We start from the raw sequence: 19,377 nt of genomic DNA, 5'->3' as shown, positions 1-19,377 counted from the left end.
GGGGTTGGCTAGTAGGACTAGTCCTCCATTACAAGGACATGGATGTCCATGTGTTAATTACACAAGGTATTTAGTAGCATTTGTTCTAGACAGTGACAAGGTGCAAATCACTTTTGAAGGTATATCAAAACTAGAAGCCCTCATGGATCCTATCTTATTTTCTAGTGAACGATATCAGCGCTCTTCAACTTGAGATGTGGTCTTTGCACTAGGAATTCCACTCTTTTTCATTGTTCTAGCTTGATCATCATATGGTTGTGAAGACCTTGTTGATTTCTTGTTAAAATTGTTTGGGTAGAAAGTGTGTTCAAATTGTAAACCTTCTATATTGGCAAGGGATTATCTTGTGCATGGCAAGAAAAGTTAAGAGGTTATCCATGGTAATTTATGAATCCTTGGTGCAATTTGCAAATGGTGGGAATTTGTCTCCCAAATAAGATGGAATGGCATGTGTGTTCTCTTGAAACTTCACCTAATAAAAATAGTGGGGAAGGAGGTTGAGGAATACTAAATTAAGGATTCTTGGTTTTTCTTTTCTTGGTATTTTCTTTCTTTTAGGTTCTATTAGTTGTTGTGCATACAAATAGTTGTTAACATGTGAGCATGTTCCAAGGGGTAGGCAATTCAAGTAGTTAAATAGTCACAACCCTTTGGCACTTTGTATTCTTATGTATCAAATAAGCATCATTGTGAATGAAGAAGTAATGTTGTCGTTGTGAGTTTGAATACAAGAATGTAAGCATATCCTGAGATTAATAAAAGAGTTAGCAAGTTCTTTGATACTGTGTTGTATTGCATCATATTACTTTCTTTACAACCTATTATGTATGTGTTAAAACATGTTATCAAAAGCAATAAAAGTTAGGCACTGTTGTTGAGTAGGTATATCGCAAAGGCCACATTATGGGTCAACTCATAAACGAAGGAAGTAGCCACAACAAAGACAAGACATTTCAGGAGTTGTTCAAAGCATAAAGAGCACAAGCATTGGACTTCATCTCATTACTGCAAGTGTTAGTAGAAACCCACGTACAAAGAGAGGTTGCTGAGGAGCAAGTCCCCGAGAGTGTAGTATGGCACTCTCTCGAAGTAAGCCCTGTTGCAGATCGGTTGATAAGCACACTCCCACAATTGTTAGAACATACATTCTTGGCATTGTAGAACTCACGGGAGGAGGTCGATCGAGAAAATGAACGCCATTAGATCCTTACAAGGTTTGAGGAGAATAGGCAAAGGGAGACCAAGGAAAGGAACGAGAGAAGAAGATGACAAAGAAACCCTTCGGAGGGGAGGAATTAATGCCAAATTTGTTGAACAAAGAAAAAAGTCAGAAAGAATATATAGACAAGTTTGAAATTGTTTAGTGGGCTAGGAGACTTGAGGAACAAACGACTGAAGAGACTTGCTAAGGGAAAGATGGAGGAAAGATTGAACATGTTAAGCGCCATAGCAAGTGAACACACTGAAGAAGGTACCATGTGGAAGGGGATGAAGTAAGCAATGAAGACGTAAACCACAACAAATTATTAGAAGACACTAGAAGCCAGTTGGTAAACCTCACTCTTACACCAAGGGAGGAGGCAAGCGGGGTGTGAGGGGGACAAGAAGAGGCTGAGGACGGCGAAGCAAGGGATACCAATGCAGCCATGAGTGTTAGAGGGACACGGGCACAATAGCCAAACCAACTTATCCAACTCTAACACATTCATTTTTGGAACCCACACTACACCAAGGTAATAAAAATTGCCACCATGTCTCAGAAACATAAATTGCCGAAATTCATAGGCAACGGGAAGGAAGAACCCATGCCCCATTGTAGAATGTATGAAAGCATCTGGTCTGTCAACGGGTGATAGACCCAAGATCAGTGGGTAAGCAATTCCCAGCCACATTGAGGGTAGTAGAGATAGACTACAACTCGAACATGGATAAGACTAAAGTCACCTTGTGGATGGATTTAAAGAAGGAATTCTAGACAGAGTTCCATCTACTACGAGAAGATATTGAAATCTTAGCAAAAATTTACCCTACCAAACAGGCCAAAGATGAAACTGTACAAGCATACGGCTGGAGGTTGAAAGAATTGTTGGAAAAAATGGACATACAACCAGATAATGGCCTAAAGAAGCATTGGTCCATCAAAGGTTGAGACCATTACTAAAGAAGAAGATGAAAATTGTGCCCCCACCATCGTATGTAGATGCATACAATAGAGCAATGGACCTAGAAAGTAAGAGAAATACAACTAAAAAGAAGCAAGGGTCATCGTCTGAGGATGACGATTCCTCTGCCTTGAGCACTGACAAGGAATCAAGTAAGAAAGTACAATCCCTCCAAAGGAACATGCTAGAAATGATGTCAAAATTCAAATCCATGAAGGCCAGTACAACCAAGAATGAGGATGAAGATCTATGGTGTGTAGAATGCAAGAAAGAGGCCCATGCCAAAGGGGTATGCCTGAAGAAACATTTATACAATATTTTTCCAAATTATGGGTCATTCCGCTAGGAAATTCTCATATAATATAGAGACACAAGGTCAACAAATGTTGTTCACCCAAAAGCCCTCTACATCCACAATATTGATCAACCCTCAAGTGAATGACAGCACGGCATCGTCTAGTGGCTACCGAAACAACTAGCATAGAGGAACAAACAAAACATGAATAATAATAATAATAATAACAACAATAGCCAAAGCTACATCTAGTACGATGCAAAGGAAAGGCCAATGATTCAATGCTACGCATGTAGCCAGTGGGGACATTTTGCTTGTAATTGCCTAAGGGAAGGAATGCCTTAGTTCTTGTGTAGATGGTGTGGACTAGGAGACAATGAGGAAGAAATTATTTGTCTAAAGTCTAGTGTCAACTTATTGAATATTGAAAAGGTGAGCACAAGACAAGGTATTGGCAATCACCCATGAGTAGGCAAAGAAGGTGATGTACCCTGATCCTCGTACGAAGAAGCAGATGGTATGGAATGCCAAGACCGACATAGAAATGGAAACGATGGCTCAGAAGAGGAAGACACATGAAATGACGAACACGTCCCTACAGATAGAGGTTGAGAAAAACATTTTATGACAAACAATGTAGATAGAAGTTTTGGTAAAACTCAAATACCTCTTGGAGGCAATGCCACAACTAATCAGACCCTTCAAAACATTGTACTAGTTACAAACCCATATGGTACATTGTTCCAAATGTATAGAGGATTCCATCAGCCCTTCAACAAATCTGATGTTGCTAGTTGTCAATAGTGGGAGACATGTGGTCGTCATAGAAATGGGTACTCTCAACCACCATCATCGATGGAGGGTCTAGTGTTACTGTACTTCCTGAGGGGACATGGAAGATGTTGGGGAAACTACACTGTGACCACCAACCTTCCACTTGGTGGGTGCGGACCAACACGGCATCAAGCTGATTGGAGTGCTACAAGCGTAGAGTGTAATGATCAATATGTAGTCATTTATGGTAGACTTTGTAGTGAACCACTTAAGAAGAAGGGCTGTGACGCAAATATCAGGAGAGGGTGGCTAGTGGCAGCCGGGGTGAACCATAATTGAAAATGAAACACTCTATCCATGGAGAAAGGCAGGAGAAAGTTCACCATCGACCTCATGACATCGATGGTGAGCAAAGACATAGCATCCTCGTCCGAAAGAGGTACGAAGGGTAGAGATGAAGGGAAGCAGCAGATGGAACCCAACTATGTCATTAGCATACGGACTGCACCACCATACCCTCCCTTTCTCCACCATATGGCTCATAATTGCTACTGTACGCTGCTAATTACTAGACACTATCTGTCATTTCAGATAACTTAACATCCACTGTACACCTCATTATTGTAATTCGTCCTCCATCCCCCAACAATAGAACATTACACTGCCTCTAATTTTTGTTCTCATGGTTTGACATTTCATCAAAAATGTTTCTTGAAAGTGACTGAGTTATGATTTCCATCATAATCTCTAACTTTCAGATTTGGTATTGCATAGAACATTGAAGGTAGTAACAACAATAATGAAAAGAAAACTAAATTTTCAACAGAGACATCCATTCATTGACTAATTTTTGAACATGTTATAACTGAGATTTTTATCTCAAATATTAGAATGTGTGGATTCAGAATACAACAATGACATCAAACAAATACAAATCATTACTTCTTCAGATTGATGAAGCTTTCAACACCAGACCAACTCTGTTTGCTGAATTTACCATGGTTAAGCACAAAGATTTCTAACCTTTATATTGGAGAGATATCAACACAAGCAATATAGAAATTGTAATAAGCACTTATCATGCATACATAGCATACAAAGTTCAAACAACAACAACAGGAATTGATACATCTTCTATCACCTTCAAACCAAGAGCAGAGTTGACAGATAGGAATGTTACTCCTTCCACGCAGGAAACACCTTAATCAGAAATCACATGTGCTTAGAATTAGGGTTACGCTCTAAGAACTTTTATCACCTGAACGTGTCTGCTAACTTGGCCCACTTAATGCACTCTTTTCCTTCCAATCGATACCTCTGTGTTCTTTCACCTTAGCTCCTCCTGACAAGCTCCAAACTCACAGAAAGATGATCAACCAATAGAAGTGCTTCTTTCTTAAGTATTTTGCCTAGAACTATATAATCCAAAGTATTGATAGGAATATTGATTGCCATAGTCATCAAATATGATCCAATACCATTACATTTTTCAGAATAATAAAGTTGACCTGATTACTTTTCATGCCAAACAAATGATTCTTAAAATGTATGGCATATATGACTCACCATTTCATAAAGTATTCAGACTTGCATATTATTCATTCACCAAAATAATGTCTTTGGCATATTAACCTTTATTGAATTGGCTTTATAAGAAGATCCATAATAATAGCCAAAGTTTATCGTCTACAAAATCTTTAATCGCTAATATGGAAAATTCATCGAGGAGAACTCACCATGAATAATATAATTCAAAGGTTAAGCCGTCCAATGCAAAACAAGTCCCAAGAAGAGCTAGGTTTTCCTCCAACCCTTCTTTCAATTTTCTAAAGGTGTCTATCCTCAAAAGGTTACCTTATGCAAAGCATCATAAATTCGTATCAATCCTATAACCTGTTCAAAACAATGCCAAATCCTTATAAAGAACTCCAGGAAACATCTAGAACATCAGGCCGACCTGAAAAATAAACTGACTTTATAATATTTCTTTTATTTCACTTTTTATCAAATTGATTAAAATAAAGCCATCCTTTTAATATTTTATTCATTTAGACAACTTTAGAATAATTAATTTATCAATCTATTTGTCAATTTTTCTAGGGACATTACACACCTCAAGTTTATTTAGTGAATTTTTTCTTCTAGACATCAGTACAAAAAAAGAAAAAGCAACTAATGTAGAAAAGGTAAGTAATTGAGTATCTCTCCTTCAAAGGATCTAAATCCTACTTTAAAAATGACTTTTCAAAAACAGAAATTACTTCTCAGAATAATGCCAGTGATATCTTTTAGTTACATTCAGAAAAAATAGCTTTCTCTACTATGAAATAAAATTAATATCGACCCTAGATCACTCTGAATTCTAAACACATTGCGAATGGTATGCATAAGAGTCTAAGACTCTAAGAGAGCCCATTATTGCAAGCTTCAGCAGGATCGGGCTGAAGCACAATTCTACCTTTGGGTTACTGTCTAGAAAAAACATAGTTATGATGATGGCAATTACTCAGCATCTTTATGGTTCGCCTGTATTTATGCTGTGCCACTATGTTTAAAGTTTTAAACAGACCTTTTTTTCAGAGACAATATAGATATTACTTGCAATGCTTTTTGATTTCAGTCTGTGTTTTATCTACTTAAAGATGTCTTCTATATGCATTCATTCTTTGAAAGTGACTAATGTATCTAGTAGCGGGTGTCCTACTTATTGATATATCACCTTTACCTACTGAAAACAATACCTTTATCTTGACTGATAGATTTGAGCAGCATCTCTTCCACTCTGGTTTTTATTAAGTGATCTTGGGCAGATCTACTACAGACTGTATAAATCTGGGTGTGGAGACCAGGGTTGAAACATTGTTATCATATAAATCTTGCAAAATACAACTTAAGAACATTTATATCAGCAAACAAATTGACACTTTGTTCCAACCAGCTCAACAAAAGGCATGACTGCAAAAGTTACCTTTACTCTGGCAATTCATTTTATGAGTATTTATGTGCTGTTAAACAAATTAAGTTACCTTCAAATCTACTTGTAGAGGCATATCCAAAGAGCAAATTATTGGCAATCCTTCTTTATGAAGATATAACACCATGTACTTGTCAAATATATCCAAATCCTCAATCGTGACACCTTCATCTACTTGGATCATATTCTGCAGATCAACTACCAAATCAAATTCAGAACAAATAAATCAATAAGATCTTAAATGTAAAAAATAAATCAACTCTATACATTTTTTTGTTGCTCAAATTCCATTACTTTTCACAAAGTGTTTAAACTACTTGAAATAAATGTGACTATGAAAAATAGAAAGATCTTTGCAACGTATTGCCACTCAAAGCAGCCTTTGTGCTGCTTCTCTGATCCCTCAACATCCAAAAGTTCCTACTGTCCATAATCACTGTGACAATAGGCTAAAACGAAGTATTCAGCATAATAGTGCTGGAAGTTCCATATAAGATCCCACACTTGAAAGTGACAACCTCAGAAAGAAAGTGGTCAAAACATCTCTAATTAAAAAAGATTAAGGTGGTGGGTATGAAACCATCTAAGTACCAAACTAATAAATGATGATGCCTCCCTTGTATGTTATAGTGGTCAAGGCACCTGAAATTAAAGTGCTCCTTAGTTTCCATCTCCTAGAGGGTATAGACTATAGAGACAACATATTCTCACTTTCTGGCATTGTGAACTTTGCATGCCCAAAATGAAATTGAAACAGATTTTTGTTTCATCAAGTTAGATAAAGAGTAGCATTGCCAATCACATGATGGTAATGCCACTGCACCTATTGTATTTGATGAACCATTTTGGAAATGTACATGAGATTGCACAAATTTTTAGAGCCCTCGGCTAGAGTAGTGAAATTGGTTAATGAGGGAAATGTCCCATAGCTCAATTTTATGAGATCGTGTGCAAGGAAAAGGAAGCATTACAATCCAAAATTCTATAATTATAAGAGCCGTACAAGGCAAATTAGGATATTATTGATGCTAGATGTGATCATCAAATGCACTGTCACCTTAATGCTACAGTATGTTACTTGAAGACAACATATTTTTATAGTGCATCATTTGAAAGTAATACAGAAATGACAAGAAGGCTATCCAGGTGCATTGCAATATTCTTTCCCAATATTGAGTTCAGGCAAGCGACCATTTCAAAGTTACCAATGTATAACCAGCAAACATATTCTCTTGCACAGTAGAGTCATTCAAATTTGAAAACAGTATAACCAGGTATTAAATTTTAAATTAATAATTCACAACCAAACTTCTGTTATAGCCTTCTTGCTAATTGAAAAATTAATATAAATCATTACTTTATTACTAAATTTTCTTTTGCAACTACTAAAAGATGTACAAGTAAAATATCAAAATTGCAAATACTAAATACTAGAACACTGAACAGTGAACATTGAATATCAATAGAATATTAGAGTACAAATAAAATTTCAATTTGACAAATGAAATTATTGAATCAGCAAATGGAGGATTTCTTTTATATCAAAAAAATTGTAAAGATGATTAGTGGCTAGCATGATATCAAAACAAGTACAAATTGTCAAAATGTTGTAAAAGGAAGCGTCTAATAATCCCTCAAGGAAAACTCCTCACCACTAGAATTTGTAACTGTAACAACCCCCAGATGGCTCTTGCTGCTGAAAATAAGTTTCTCCGGAATTTCTAACACAATACGTACATATACAAATAAACTTTCACAACCAGCTAAGTTAACCATCAAAATATGCTCAGATTTGCAATAAAGACATTACGTATTATTGCTCCACCACTAATGGTTTACAATGCTATGATCAGTACATCTCAATTGCTCATGACCAAGGAAAATGTTATTCAATATGCAAGGACATTTGGAGACAATGTCATTTGCAGCGGTACACAACTTCAACCAGTTTGCAACCTATATAAGTATTCTCAGCAAAGACACAATTTATTTATGTTTACAATAAAACTTTAAACAAGGAATCTGATTTTGGAAAAGCAGCTCCAAATCGCAGCAGACTGAGAATGCACACATTTATTGATAATTCCCTCACACAATCACCGTTATTGTCAAAGAGGACATTTGCCCAGCTTGCACACTAACACCAGGCCTATCAAAATGATAGCAGACAGTCCCAAGCAGATTAAATGGCAGAGAATTTACTGCCCAGAACAGGCACGCTGATCACCATTTATTGCTGCCCAAAAATCAGTATTTAGGATGCCCCAACCTCCAGCAGCCAGGCACCCAGTTGTGTAGATGAACAGACATAGAAAATTGCAGGAATAAAGTCCAGCCCAGGAAATAATAAAACAGCCCGATAGGGCTTTCAACCCCTGATTAAATAATTTCAATTTGCAGCATTAGTCCTCACTCAACAATTGATATAATTGATCATGCAAGTCAATGATATCAAACACTAAATTCTTCAGCACACAATATCTTCCTAGCTACAGTAAATACAGTAGTGGAAGATTCCAAACAATTTACCAAATCACTATACCTCAGCAGTGATTTCAAATGATCTGCAAGAAGAGAATTCACAATACTTCAGCTGTGAATTACCCAGGACTTCTCAGCTCCAAACCCTTATACCGCAGCAAGGGCATCAAAATTCAAAACCTTAGAAAAAGCCACAAAGGCAACAAAAGTAAATAAATTATCCAAGTATGCTTTTCTCAACAAATGGGCTTGTATTTATAACCTCTATATTCCATTTTGTTGGAAAAATGTGACTTCACTCAAGAAGCTTCACCACACAACATTAATTAGAAGCTTCCATTAGATTCTCTCACTTGACTTGGCTTAACTAATTAATAAATGGCTCGTTTCAATGATAACTCAACACTCAAGTGAAATTATAGAGTTAAATTATAACTTTATAATAAGTCATTTAATAATTTAATAATAATTTGGCCACTAAAAATATAATAACTTCCAAAATACTCATCGTTTAAATGTCATTTCAAATAGGAGTCATACCTATTATTTTCTATGTGACTAAATGCACTTTCCAAAAATAGAAAGGGTCCATCTCAATCAACAACCCACTTACCACAAATAGTAAGTACACAAAACTAAGCCCAAACAAAGTCCAATCTGAGCCAAACAAAGACCAACATGTAGCTTACTGAATTGTGGAGAACACAAGACCCTCCCAAGCCAAGCCACTGCCTCAAAAGACCCTCTATCCACAATAATTAACCTACGACAATCACAATAATAGGCTAATCCCTGAAACTCCGATGCTAGCAAAAATGGGGACATTACAGTAATGTAAGTTTAAAAACATCAATTTGATTTGACGCAATTTGCCCATAAATTTCTTATTTTGTTTTTAAATTTGAAAACGAGGGTGTGAGGGAAGAAACCCCAAGTGGGTCAACAGGCAACACCCCTTACAAAGTCTTAAGGAAGCAATTTTCCCTATTGCATGGCCTTTGGATTCCTCATTTTTGAAGCATTGGCCACATTTTTAATGTTTTTGAGTGCAAATACACTTAAGACATTGTCAACCGTCAAGGAATGTGCAAACATCTGCAAAATGGTTGACATACTTAGGAGTCCACACACCATTTTGGGGACGAGGTTATCCCCATATTCTAACAGTTGTTGGGTGGTGCTTAGTTGGTAGTGGGGGGATGTCCCCATCCAATTCCTCTATCCTAGGAATGTGGGGGTCCAAGGGTCAAGACACATCCATTTATAACTTTGTTTATTATGTAAATAACAAAAGCAACTATGAAAATGTCCTCCGTGATCGCAAAATCTACACTTTATGAGCTCCAAACCCTGTCATCTTTTCTAATATGTCTTCATAATGGATTGTCTAGCTAGGATAGTCATCAAACAGAAAGTATTAATCTTTGTGAGAATTATTTTTGCTTGCGAAAACCTAGTGGATCCCTTCTAAACTCAGATGTCCAATTCCCAACATTTAATCAACAACCAAACATGGTTCAACCCAGCCAAAATAGGATGAGTAGTAATGTAATAACACCAACCAAACATGGCTCAAGCAAACCAAAATGGAGCAATTAGTGATGCAATAACTAAAAATTTAGTGAAATGTATCCTCAAGTCGATCTCCTCCTTCATTAATGTCTAATACAAACCCCTCTAAATATGAACTATGAATGATCAATAAATGAAGTTGTACTTCCTACGTATAAGCACCAAGTGATTCGCTAGATTACATCTTTCAATAGTGTGAACAATGTTGCTTATGAGGATTTTCATCCTCGCCAACCCCTAAGATATAATTTCCAGTAAACAAACTCTTAACCAACCAAGCATGAGAAATGAACTCCACAAAGTTGCTTTTATAACACTACCAAGAAGTTTGACCCTCTTTACTAGTGTATGTCAGACTAAATAGAATAACTTTATTTACAAATTACAACCTCTAAAGTCATTTATTTAATTTACAATAAAGTTAAATATTTTAAATTTACTTTATTAATTTGAACTTTATTTAAATTCTTAGTTACCTGGTTCACTAGTTTACCCTGCCGAACCAGCCTGGGTATGAACTAGTACCTAGTTCTAGTCCACTTCGCCTATTGGTTCATGCAGGGTTTAAAAATACAAATTGTGATGGTATGATTAGGATTCATGATGTAATGATTACAAATCTTAATGTTTATGGTATTGTTGTTGTTTAAATCATATGTTTTTATGATATTGTATACATATATTATGTTTACATGTTTTTGTATGAACAAACCCAAATCCCTTTTCAAAATTGTCATACCAACAAACTAGTCCTTCGAACCTGAACTAAGAACCAAACTCGAACTAGTAACTTAGCTTAAATTCATATCAAATTATTATAGAAAATATCCCAAAGTCAATTCTTTTAACAATTTCTGCCAATATGAAGCCAATAATAAGTTTGCTATTTGACCTAGCTTGACTCCATCTCACTTAAAATAGTGTCCAAAAACTCCTCCAAAATGCCTTCTAAGTGACTGTAATTGAAATTGGCTATGCCAAATGTCACCGAGATCCCTTAATTGTCATTGCTAGCCTATGTGAACATGATGAAATAGGCTAACAACAACACTGCATCACACAAGCTCAAAAGGGGACATTAAAGTTCACCCTTCCAAAATTGCTTGCCCTCAAGCAATTTCAATTCTAGATGCTACAAAATCTATTAATTTTCCCATATCACATCTTTCACTAGTAGATCTTCCATTTCACTAGATAACCTATGATAATCCTTTTCTAAAGTGTCATTTCCCTAGTATCTATGATGGCCTTCGGAATCAATATCAGCTTCCCCTCTTCATCCAAGGTAACTTTGATGATGAGACCACATTATGTCCAAGGGTATTCTTGATCTTGGAAGCATAGAACACATTATGCACTCTACTATTAGCTGATGACTCAAGCTAAAAGGTTGCTTCTCCAATGCAATGAGAAATTTTGAATGGTCTATAAAACCTCAACTTTAGTTTTTTGCACCTCTCCTCTCGAGTGTTGACTATTTGTAAGGCTAGAGTCTCAAATACACCACGTCACCAACTTCGAAATTGAGCACTATCTTGTTGATGTGAGTTTATTTCTACTAAACATACAAAATCAAATACTTAATGTTCCAAGATGAAATACAAAATTTTCAACTCTCTTGAATAAGGATTCTCATGCAAAACAATGTCGATGAATTGAGTGGTCAAATGAGACAACCTTAATGTTCCTTATTCTAGACTTTCACTCAATTTTAATGATGTGATATGTTGGTTATCACAAAGCAACTTATGTCATTCATTCAATGGATGCCAACTTGACTTTAACTTCCTTCAACCAAACGACTTGCAAAGGAAAGGGTTAAGAAAACTATTCTACCCCTACAATGCAAAAAAATATGGATATCTATGACTCTACTAGACTTAGTTTAGCCATCGACATCAGCCAAGCTAATTCAATCTTCTAAAGTAAATGTAAGATGTTCAAACTACCACGTTATATTAATACCATCCATCAAAGTGCAAGCAATAATTGAAGTTGAGTTTAGATATATGTCATGCAACAAGGCAAACTTACAATCAGCAAGCAACTAGTGGTTTGGTCTAAGAGTGTTCACCATAGATGACTCCAAAATATCTTCCATTCAACACACACTAATATTTGATTTCCCCGAAAAACGTTTCAAGTCATGGGTCTTAGCCATGTCTTCAAAATCGGTATTTCATTATTTGTCACTTAGTTCCTTGAAGTGATTAGTGTATACACCTTAAAATGGTCGCCTAGACTATGGGCCCCAATTCTTTAATTTATCAATTTCCTAAATCAATGCATCGCAATATTTTATTGAATCAATTCAAATCATTTTCCTTGATCAAATTGCAATTCATTTAATTATTTCAATATTTCCTAAGGTTTGATAATGTCATCAATAATCTTATTTAATTAAAAGAAAAAATTCATTTTAAATAAATAAAATAATCTTATTTAATTAAAAGAAAATCTCTCTTTTAATTAAATAGTTTTATCTTATTTAATTAAAATCTCTCTTTTTATTAAATAATCTTATCTTATTTAATTAAAACAAAACCATTTTAAATAAATAAAATAATTTTATCTTATTTAATTAAAAGAAATTTTCTCTTTTAATTAAATAATTTTATCTTATTTAATTAGAATCTCCCTTTTAATTAAATAATTTTATCTTATTTAATTAAAAGAAAATCCCTCTCTTAATTAAATAAATAAATCCCCACTTAAAGCTCTCTTTTTGATAAAAAAAAGAAATAAATCAAATAAATCAAATAAAGATTCCTTTCTTTTGCACATATCTCTAAGTGGTGAGCTTTTTCCTCTTACTTGTCTTTTTAGGGATTTATCCCACAATGCTCTTGTGAGAAGTCTCCCACCTCCACAGTTTCTTTTATAAGGAGTCCTCTCCTCCTCATTTGGATAGATGTTAGTTGTTATAGTATTGTTATGTTGCAGATTTGGAGAGCGATTTTGGAGGAGTTTGAACCTTAGAGTTTGGACATTGGAGCTTTATTGCAACTGCTCTCTTCTTGTCTTCTTCTCTCATGTATCCATAGCTTCCATCATCACGCTTCATCCTTGCATTTTCATATTAGCTTAAAGTCATATTTTCTTTCATAGATTAGTCTTGCATTGTTATTCCCTTTCATATATTAGAGATTTCCTTTCTTGCATTGCATAGCATTGTTATCATTTAGATTAGCTTGCATCCTCATTTGCATGCATATTTTGATCTTTCAATCTCTCATTTTATGGTGTATTTTCATGGGCACAAATTAGGTCAAACTGAGGTCCTCCATTACAAAACCTTGCACTCTATGAATAGAGAGCTATAAGTCGCCATTTGAGATCTCATTCTTGAACAATCTTGGACGTAATGACTCATAAAAGTGTGTCAACATTTTAGCGCACATTTTTGGCACCCACTGTGGGGCAACCCACTTTTACATGCTAGTTTTGGCTTTTTTTGGAGCTAACCCCATTGTGTGGATTTGTTTGGAGACGAAAAACCCTAGATTTTAAAGATCTGATCATATCGCAAAAACGGCTTGGTATTTTGGTCTGAATTTTTTTTTGCAAGTTGGAAAAATATCAGAGAATCTTTGCTTAAAAGCTCGGAATTTTTCAAGCTAATTTGTGCTTTTTAAAAAATTTTCTTGGTTTTTCATGAAAAATCATTTTAAGGCGAAAATTAGCAAATTTCTCATAAAAGTCTACATTTTTGGAAAGGTCTCTGAATTCTAAATAGGGTTGTTTCCTTGTCTTTTAAGTTTAAAGTTCATATGAGGGCTCAAACACTCGATTTACAAAAACTGGTCTGTTTTGACAAAATGGGTCCCTAGGGCACAAATGAAAGTATTTTTCTAAAATTCTAACATTTCTGGAAAGGTTTTTTTTTTTAACAGGGGTCTCTTTTCTGTATTTAGGTTTTTTGGTTCGAATTCATAACATATAGGTCCAATCTTGTTGACTAAGTCAAAAATCAGAATTAAAAAAAGACATTTAATGATTAATTTGCATTTAATTTTCACATGGTTCAATGCATAATTGAGTTTTCATTTGGGTTATTTGCTGGTTATTAATACTCCTAACAATCATATTTTTGAGATCTAACCCTAAGGTTTGGATAAGACATATCTATCTTGTACTGGTTTGTTTGTTGTTTGCTTGGAGCACTTGTTTGGTTCGTTAGATCAGTGGAGTGATACATGCGCATTGCTTTGGATCTATGGTATTCTTATACATCTCTATAACATTTGGACTTTGAAATTAAAAGTGGACCTCTCATATGTTTGGCTTGAGTGTTTTACATGTTTTCGCGATTCACATTTTGATTAGTGCTCTAAAATTGGACCTAGATTTGATTTCTTGCATACATTTTTCACATAGTAATTAGACCCTATGAATACTATTTGTGGTGATCTTGAGAGAGAGAGCTTCATTCGCTTGCCTTCCATGCGAAGCTCTTCTTGATGATAGATCCCCTTGTAGGTAGGGAAGGATTTGATATTATTTCAATGTATCGTTTGGTTTGTCTTCGACATTTGCTAGCACTTTCTCTCTTGGAATTGGTGGTGATTGTTGTTGGCTTTCCAAACCTCAATGAAATGATTTCAAATTAACGTGTCAATAAATCTATTTGCTATGTTTTGGTGAGGTGAAGACGGTAGAGAAGTATGCTTTGTTCCCTTTTGGGCACATTAGAAACTTGAAACCCTTGAATCTTAACTAAGTCCCCATGTGGTCCAATTTTGTGAGTCTTCCTTGATTAGAGAGGATTAACTGTAATGGACACTCCATTTATTGGGTAAACCATGTAAACAGATCCTCAAGCGATAGTAGCCACTTTCGTTGTGGTAGCAACACCCACTATATAAATGTCCTTGTGGAAGAAATCTCCACAGGTGTAGTCTTTTGTTGGGTTTTCAGATTTCCTTAGCATCTCTAATTGATTAAATTCTCGGAATGTGTCAAAACCCTGGGGCGCCGGGATTGGATTTCGCCCACTTCAGATTGCAATAGTTGCAGAGTCAACCATTACTAAGAACCATAGTGCAGCCTAATTTTTCTTTTCTAGGACTGTGCGTGATTGGAAAACATTTTGAGAACATACATAGTACTAGTTCTAGGGATTAGATTCATACTAAGACACTATTCTTGTTTATGCACAAGGTTGCTTTGTCCCTTGCCCATTGCTTGTAGACATTTGCTTGAATTCCCTGAGTGTTGTCTTGCATGCCTGATTTATGATAAAAATCTATTGATGCACCTAGTTGATCAATTAAAATGAACAAGAAAACTGAGCTCCCGAGTTGAAACTTTTCTCAATTTGTTATCTTGTCATTTTCAGTCCTCCTTGGTTGATCTGGGTTAAGATTAGGTCACTTACCCCACTGTTGGAAACTTGTTTGCACCTTGGATTGTTGTGTTTTGACCTCTTGAATTAGTAATCTTTGATTTTACAAGTGACCTTTCTTGGAGTCGGTGAGTTAGAAACTGTCCTTGTTGAGAAGATAAACCTTTAAATTTTTTGATAACATGCTTGAAGATTCTTAGTAATCTCTTGTCCATTCATTTCCATTCAAAATTCAATTTTAATTAATTATAATTTGGATATGTGCTAGGGTGTTCACCCAAAGTAGTGGGCACCTCTGTGGCAGTGTTGGTCTATGCCTATTGCAAAAATAATATCTTATCACCTCTCTTTTGGACAAGTGACTACTCTTACTATCCTAGTTTGGTAGTAACATTTCTTACGATTGTCCTATCAACTAGTGCATTTTCATTCATGTCGGTTGCAACAAGATATCAAGTAGATCAAGGAAAGCAACCTCAAGTTGTTTTTAACCAACTTAGTTCAAACTCACCAAAGACTTAACAAAATTGAGCGTGAAAAGAAAGCCTTCCTAGACAAACAAGTTGCAAAAGAAGAGCAATTTAGACTCCTAGAGTTGGAGAGACCACCATTGTTGGAAATAGAAGAGACAAATGACCCTACTTACCTTTATCTCACTAAGCGCATAATGGGAATGCAATCTGAATTTGAAAAATTATTAGAGGAGAAGATTACATCTTTACATGAATCATCTTCTTTAAGGTCTACATCTTCTACTCCAAGACATCAATTGTCTTTATCTTCTAGGTCCAAAGACCTTTTGAGAGAGAAAGCAATTAATAACTCCTTTGAGCATATGCCAATATTTCATGATGGACCTATCTTTCACCAAGATGAGAATTAAAAAAATGGCCCTAGACATACTTTTGAGAGAACTTTTACTCCTTTCAGATTTTCATATGACATGGTTCTTGAGACCTTAGTTACAAACAAGATCATTACTTTACCATACAAATATTCTACACCTTATGAACCTGAGGTAAAATCTTCATGGTGGAGAGATGATCACTATTGCGGCTACCATACAAGCAAAGGTCATAAAACTAAAGATTGTATTGCATTGAAATGTATAATTCAAGATCTTATTGATGTCGAAATTCCTAATGACTTATGCAATGAGGATGCCTCTCTTGAGCAAGATCATGTTGAAGAACCTATGTCTAGTGATGGTCTCATTGACACCTCCACTTCTTGTACTTATGCAACTCCCAAAAGTTCAAAGATATCCAACATTCGTCCATCAAACAAAGAGCCCAATGCTTTCTGCTTGACTATACATATCCTCAAGGGCTACCTCTAAAAGAAACTCAAGCTCATCTATAGTTGGTTGCAAACCTTTTTCATGCTACTAAGACTAAAGATGCTCAACCTTCATGTGATTCTATGCCTACTATGTTCACTTCCACTAGTATTTCGTTACCCCTTCAAGATCCTGTCCTGCAAACCTCATATACTCCCTTGTCCTTAAAAGTAACTCCATGTCAAGAGGACTCTCAAAAAGCTAAAGCTATGAATTTCAAAAAAGACCAAGATCAAGCACCCTTTCATCTCCTTCAAGATGTCACTCTTCCATATCCTATGTCTTATCCACCTCCTTAGTATGATGAAGACACTACTTCCACTATTTCCCTTGAGTTTCTATGCCTATTCTATCCAAAGAAACTTGTCAAGATCAAAGTCTTCTATCTTCTTGTTCTACCACTCCATGTTCACTTCCACTTTCTACTCTTCCTAAGTCTTTTCAAGCTCCAAACAATCCTATCAAAGAAGTTGCTCCTATTCAAGATTCTCATGATCCTATTGAAAATCTTAATGCTCACTCTAAAGATATTGATGCCCTTGGTTGTCATATAGATGTTGATGAACTTATTGATTTTTCATTCTCATCTTCCACGTCAATCCTTGGACTTCCTCCACCAATTCCAAGGGCTTCATGTCTTCCTTCCATCTTGGGTCCTTATGTCCCTTCATTTTCCCCTCCTAACTCTCCTAATTCGTCATCCATCTTGGGGCCTTATGTCCCTCCATCTCCTATCTTTCCCCATGATCAACGTAAATGCATATCCTTGAATCCTTTTCATTCACCCACCCATTTAAACCAATCATATCCTCCTTCCACAAGTCCCAAGTCTTTTGGAAGTAACTTCAATGTTCAATACAAGAAAAACAAGAAATACAAGAATCCATCTAAAAAATAAGATCACCATGTCTCCTTTAATCGACATAGGGGCATGAAGTCAAATGAGATATCGAAGAAGAGAACTACAAACAAAGTATGGGTTCCAAAATCCAACATTGAAGATATTCTCTCTAAATCATTAAAAAGAAATGAAAAGCCTACGGCTATATGGATTGCAAAGTCTCTCTTGAAAGAGTCTAATGTTGAGAAACGAGTGAAGTTGACATTCAAGCTTCCAAAGACTTCATCTTCGTCCAAAAGCATTATACCATTCCATGCACCTAAACCTCAACCTCTTCTATCCATTCACCATATTCCTTCATTTACGTTTCCTCCATCCTTTCGCCACCCTTCAAGGTGTGTGTTGACGTTGATCTTGCCTTCCTTTTCACAATCCTTCCATTCACTATCCTTTAACCTTCTATCCTTTTTCCTCAATTTCCTATTCCTCCTAGCTTCCAACCTCACTCGCTTTGCATAAAACCTTATCCTCCATTTTTCTCTTCCATCTTTCTTTCTTTGTCAGCATCTTTGAGCATATCATTTTGAATCCTTAGCATATCATGGTTTGTCCTTTCAAGGAGCATTATCTAAAAAGCTTGCCTTCTTCCAAAAAGAGAGAAAAAAAAATGAAAAAATTGAAAGTCTCCCTTGGTGAATACCTTGCAATAAAGCGCCTTGGTAGAAAAATTAAAGAGAAATAAATTCGTCTTATGGTGAAAACCACTCCTTGTGGCGCCTGGGATGAGTACCATGATGAAAACCTGGCAATCAAGCATCATGCGTAGTTCTTCTACATCTTTCATCCATTCTATCGTCTCTCTTTGATCTTGACAATGTTGACGTATACACAAACAATTGGCTATCTTGTGATCTATCTTATGATGATCTTGTTTTCATTCCTTTCATGTTTAGCCTTCATATCTATTTTCCTCCATTCATTCTAGCCTTTCGCTATCATTTCTCATTTGATCTTCATCTAATAAAAAAAGAGTAAAACACGATGTTATGAAGTTTCCTGACATTTCTACTTTGTTGGACTGCATCATTTCCTACTTTTGCATTACACTTTCATGACTTATCCTATGTTGGCCTTCCATTGCTTGTCCAAATGTGTTTTATATGAAAAATTTTCCCGAGCTTGGGTACTCTTGGGGAGTTTTCCCTTGAGGATTTCTTCCCTGCATTCTCCTTCATTCTCTTGTCTTCCATCTCTTCCACCAGCTTGCTAATCCCTCTTGTCCTCCACCTTGCTAGACATTGAGACCACACGATGTGATCTTGCTTGGGTGTTTGATGCTCGTTCTTTCTAGGGGCATCCTTTGTATATATTTATTGATCCTGAAAAAATCCAAAAAAGTGATATATTTCAAAAAATCCAAAAAAATGCTATATTGTCAAAAATTCTAAATATCAGAAAATGTCCTGAAAAATGATCATCTTAATGAAAACCTAGCAATAAGTGCTTTGATGTATCTCCAAAAAAACTATATATTCCGAAAAAAACAAAAAAAAACAAAAAATCAAAATAATTCAAAATAAAAAACCAAAAAATTG

The 19,377-nt window shown here is 35.6% G+C and overlaps 1 protein-coding gene across 4 annotated transcripts in view; it reads right to left on the bottom strand.

The window, feature by feature from the left end:
* Positions 1 to 19,377, bottom strand: part of LOC149551937 (Prolyl oligopeptidase family protein) — a 191,798-nt gene that overhangs the window by 63,404 nt on the left and 109,017 nt on the right. For all 4 annotated transcript variants that reach the window (XM_089787433.1, XM_089787435.1, XM_089787434.1 and 1 more), the window contains exon 6: positions 6,258 to 6,392. In XM_089787433.1, the coding sequence (XP_089643559.1) occupies positions 6,258 to 6,392 (135 nt within the window). The remainder of the gene's footprint in view (positions 1 to 6,257; positions 6,393 to 19,377) is intronic.

The sequence above is a fragment of the Cupressus sempervirens genome, chromosome 6, assembly GCF_028749045.1.
Source record: "Cupressus sempervirens isolate cs-2001-9-10 chromosome 6, ASM2874904v1, whole genome shotgun sequence".
Lineage (NCBI taxonomy): Eukaryota > Viridiplantae > Streptophyta > Pinopsida > Cupressales > Cupressaceae > Cupressus > Cupressus sempervirens.
This window is presented reverse-complemented; position numbering and strand designations above follow the sequence as displayed.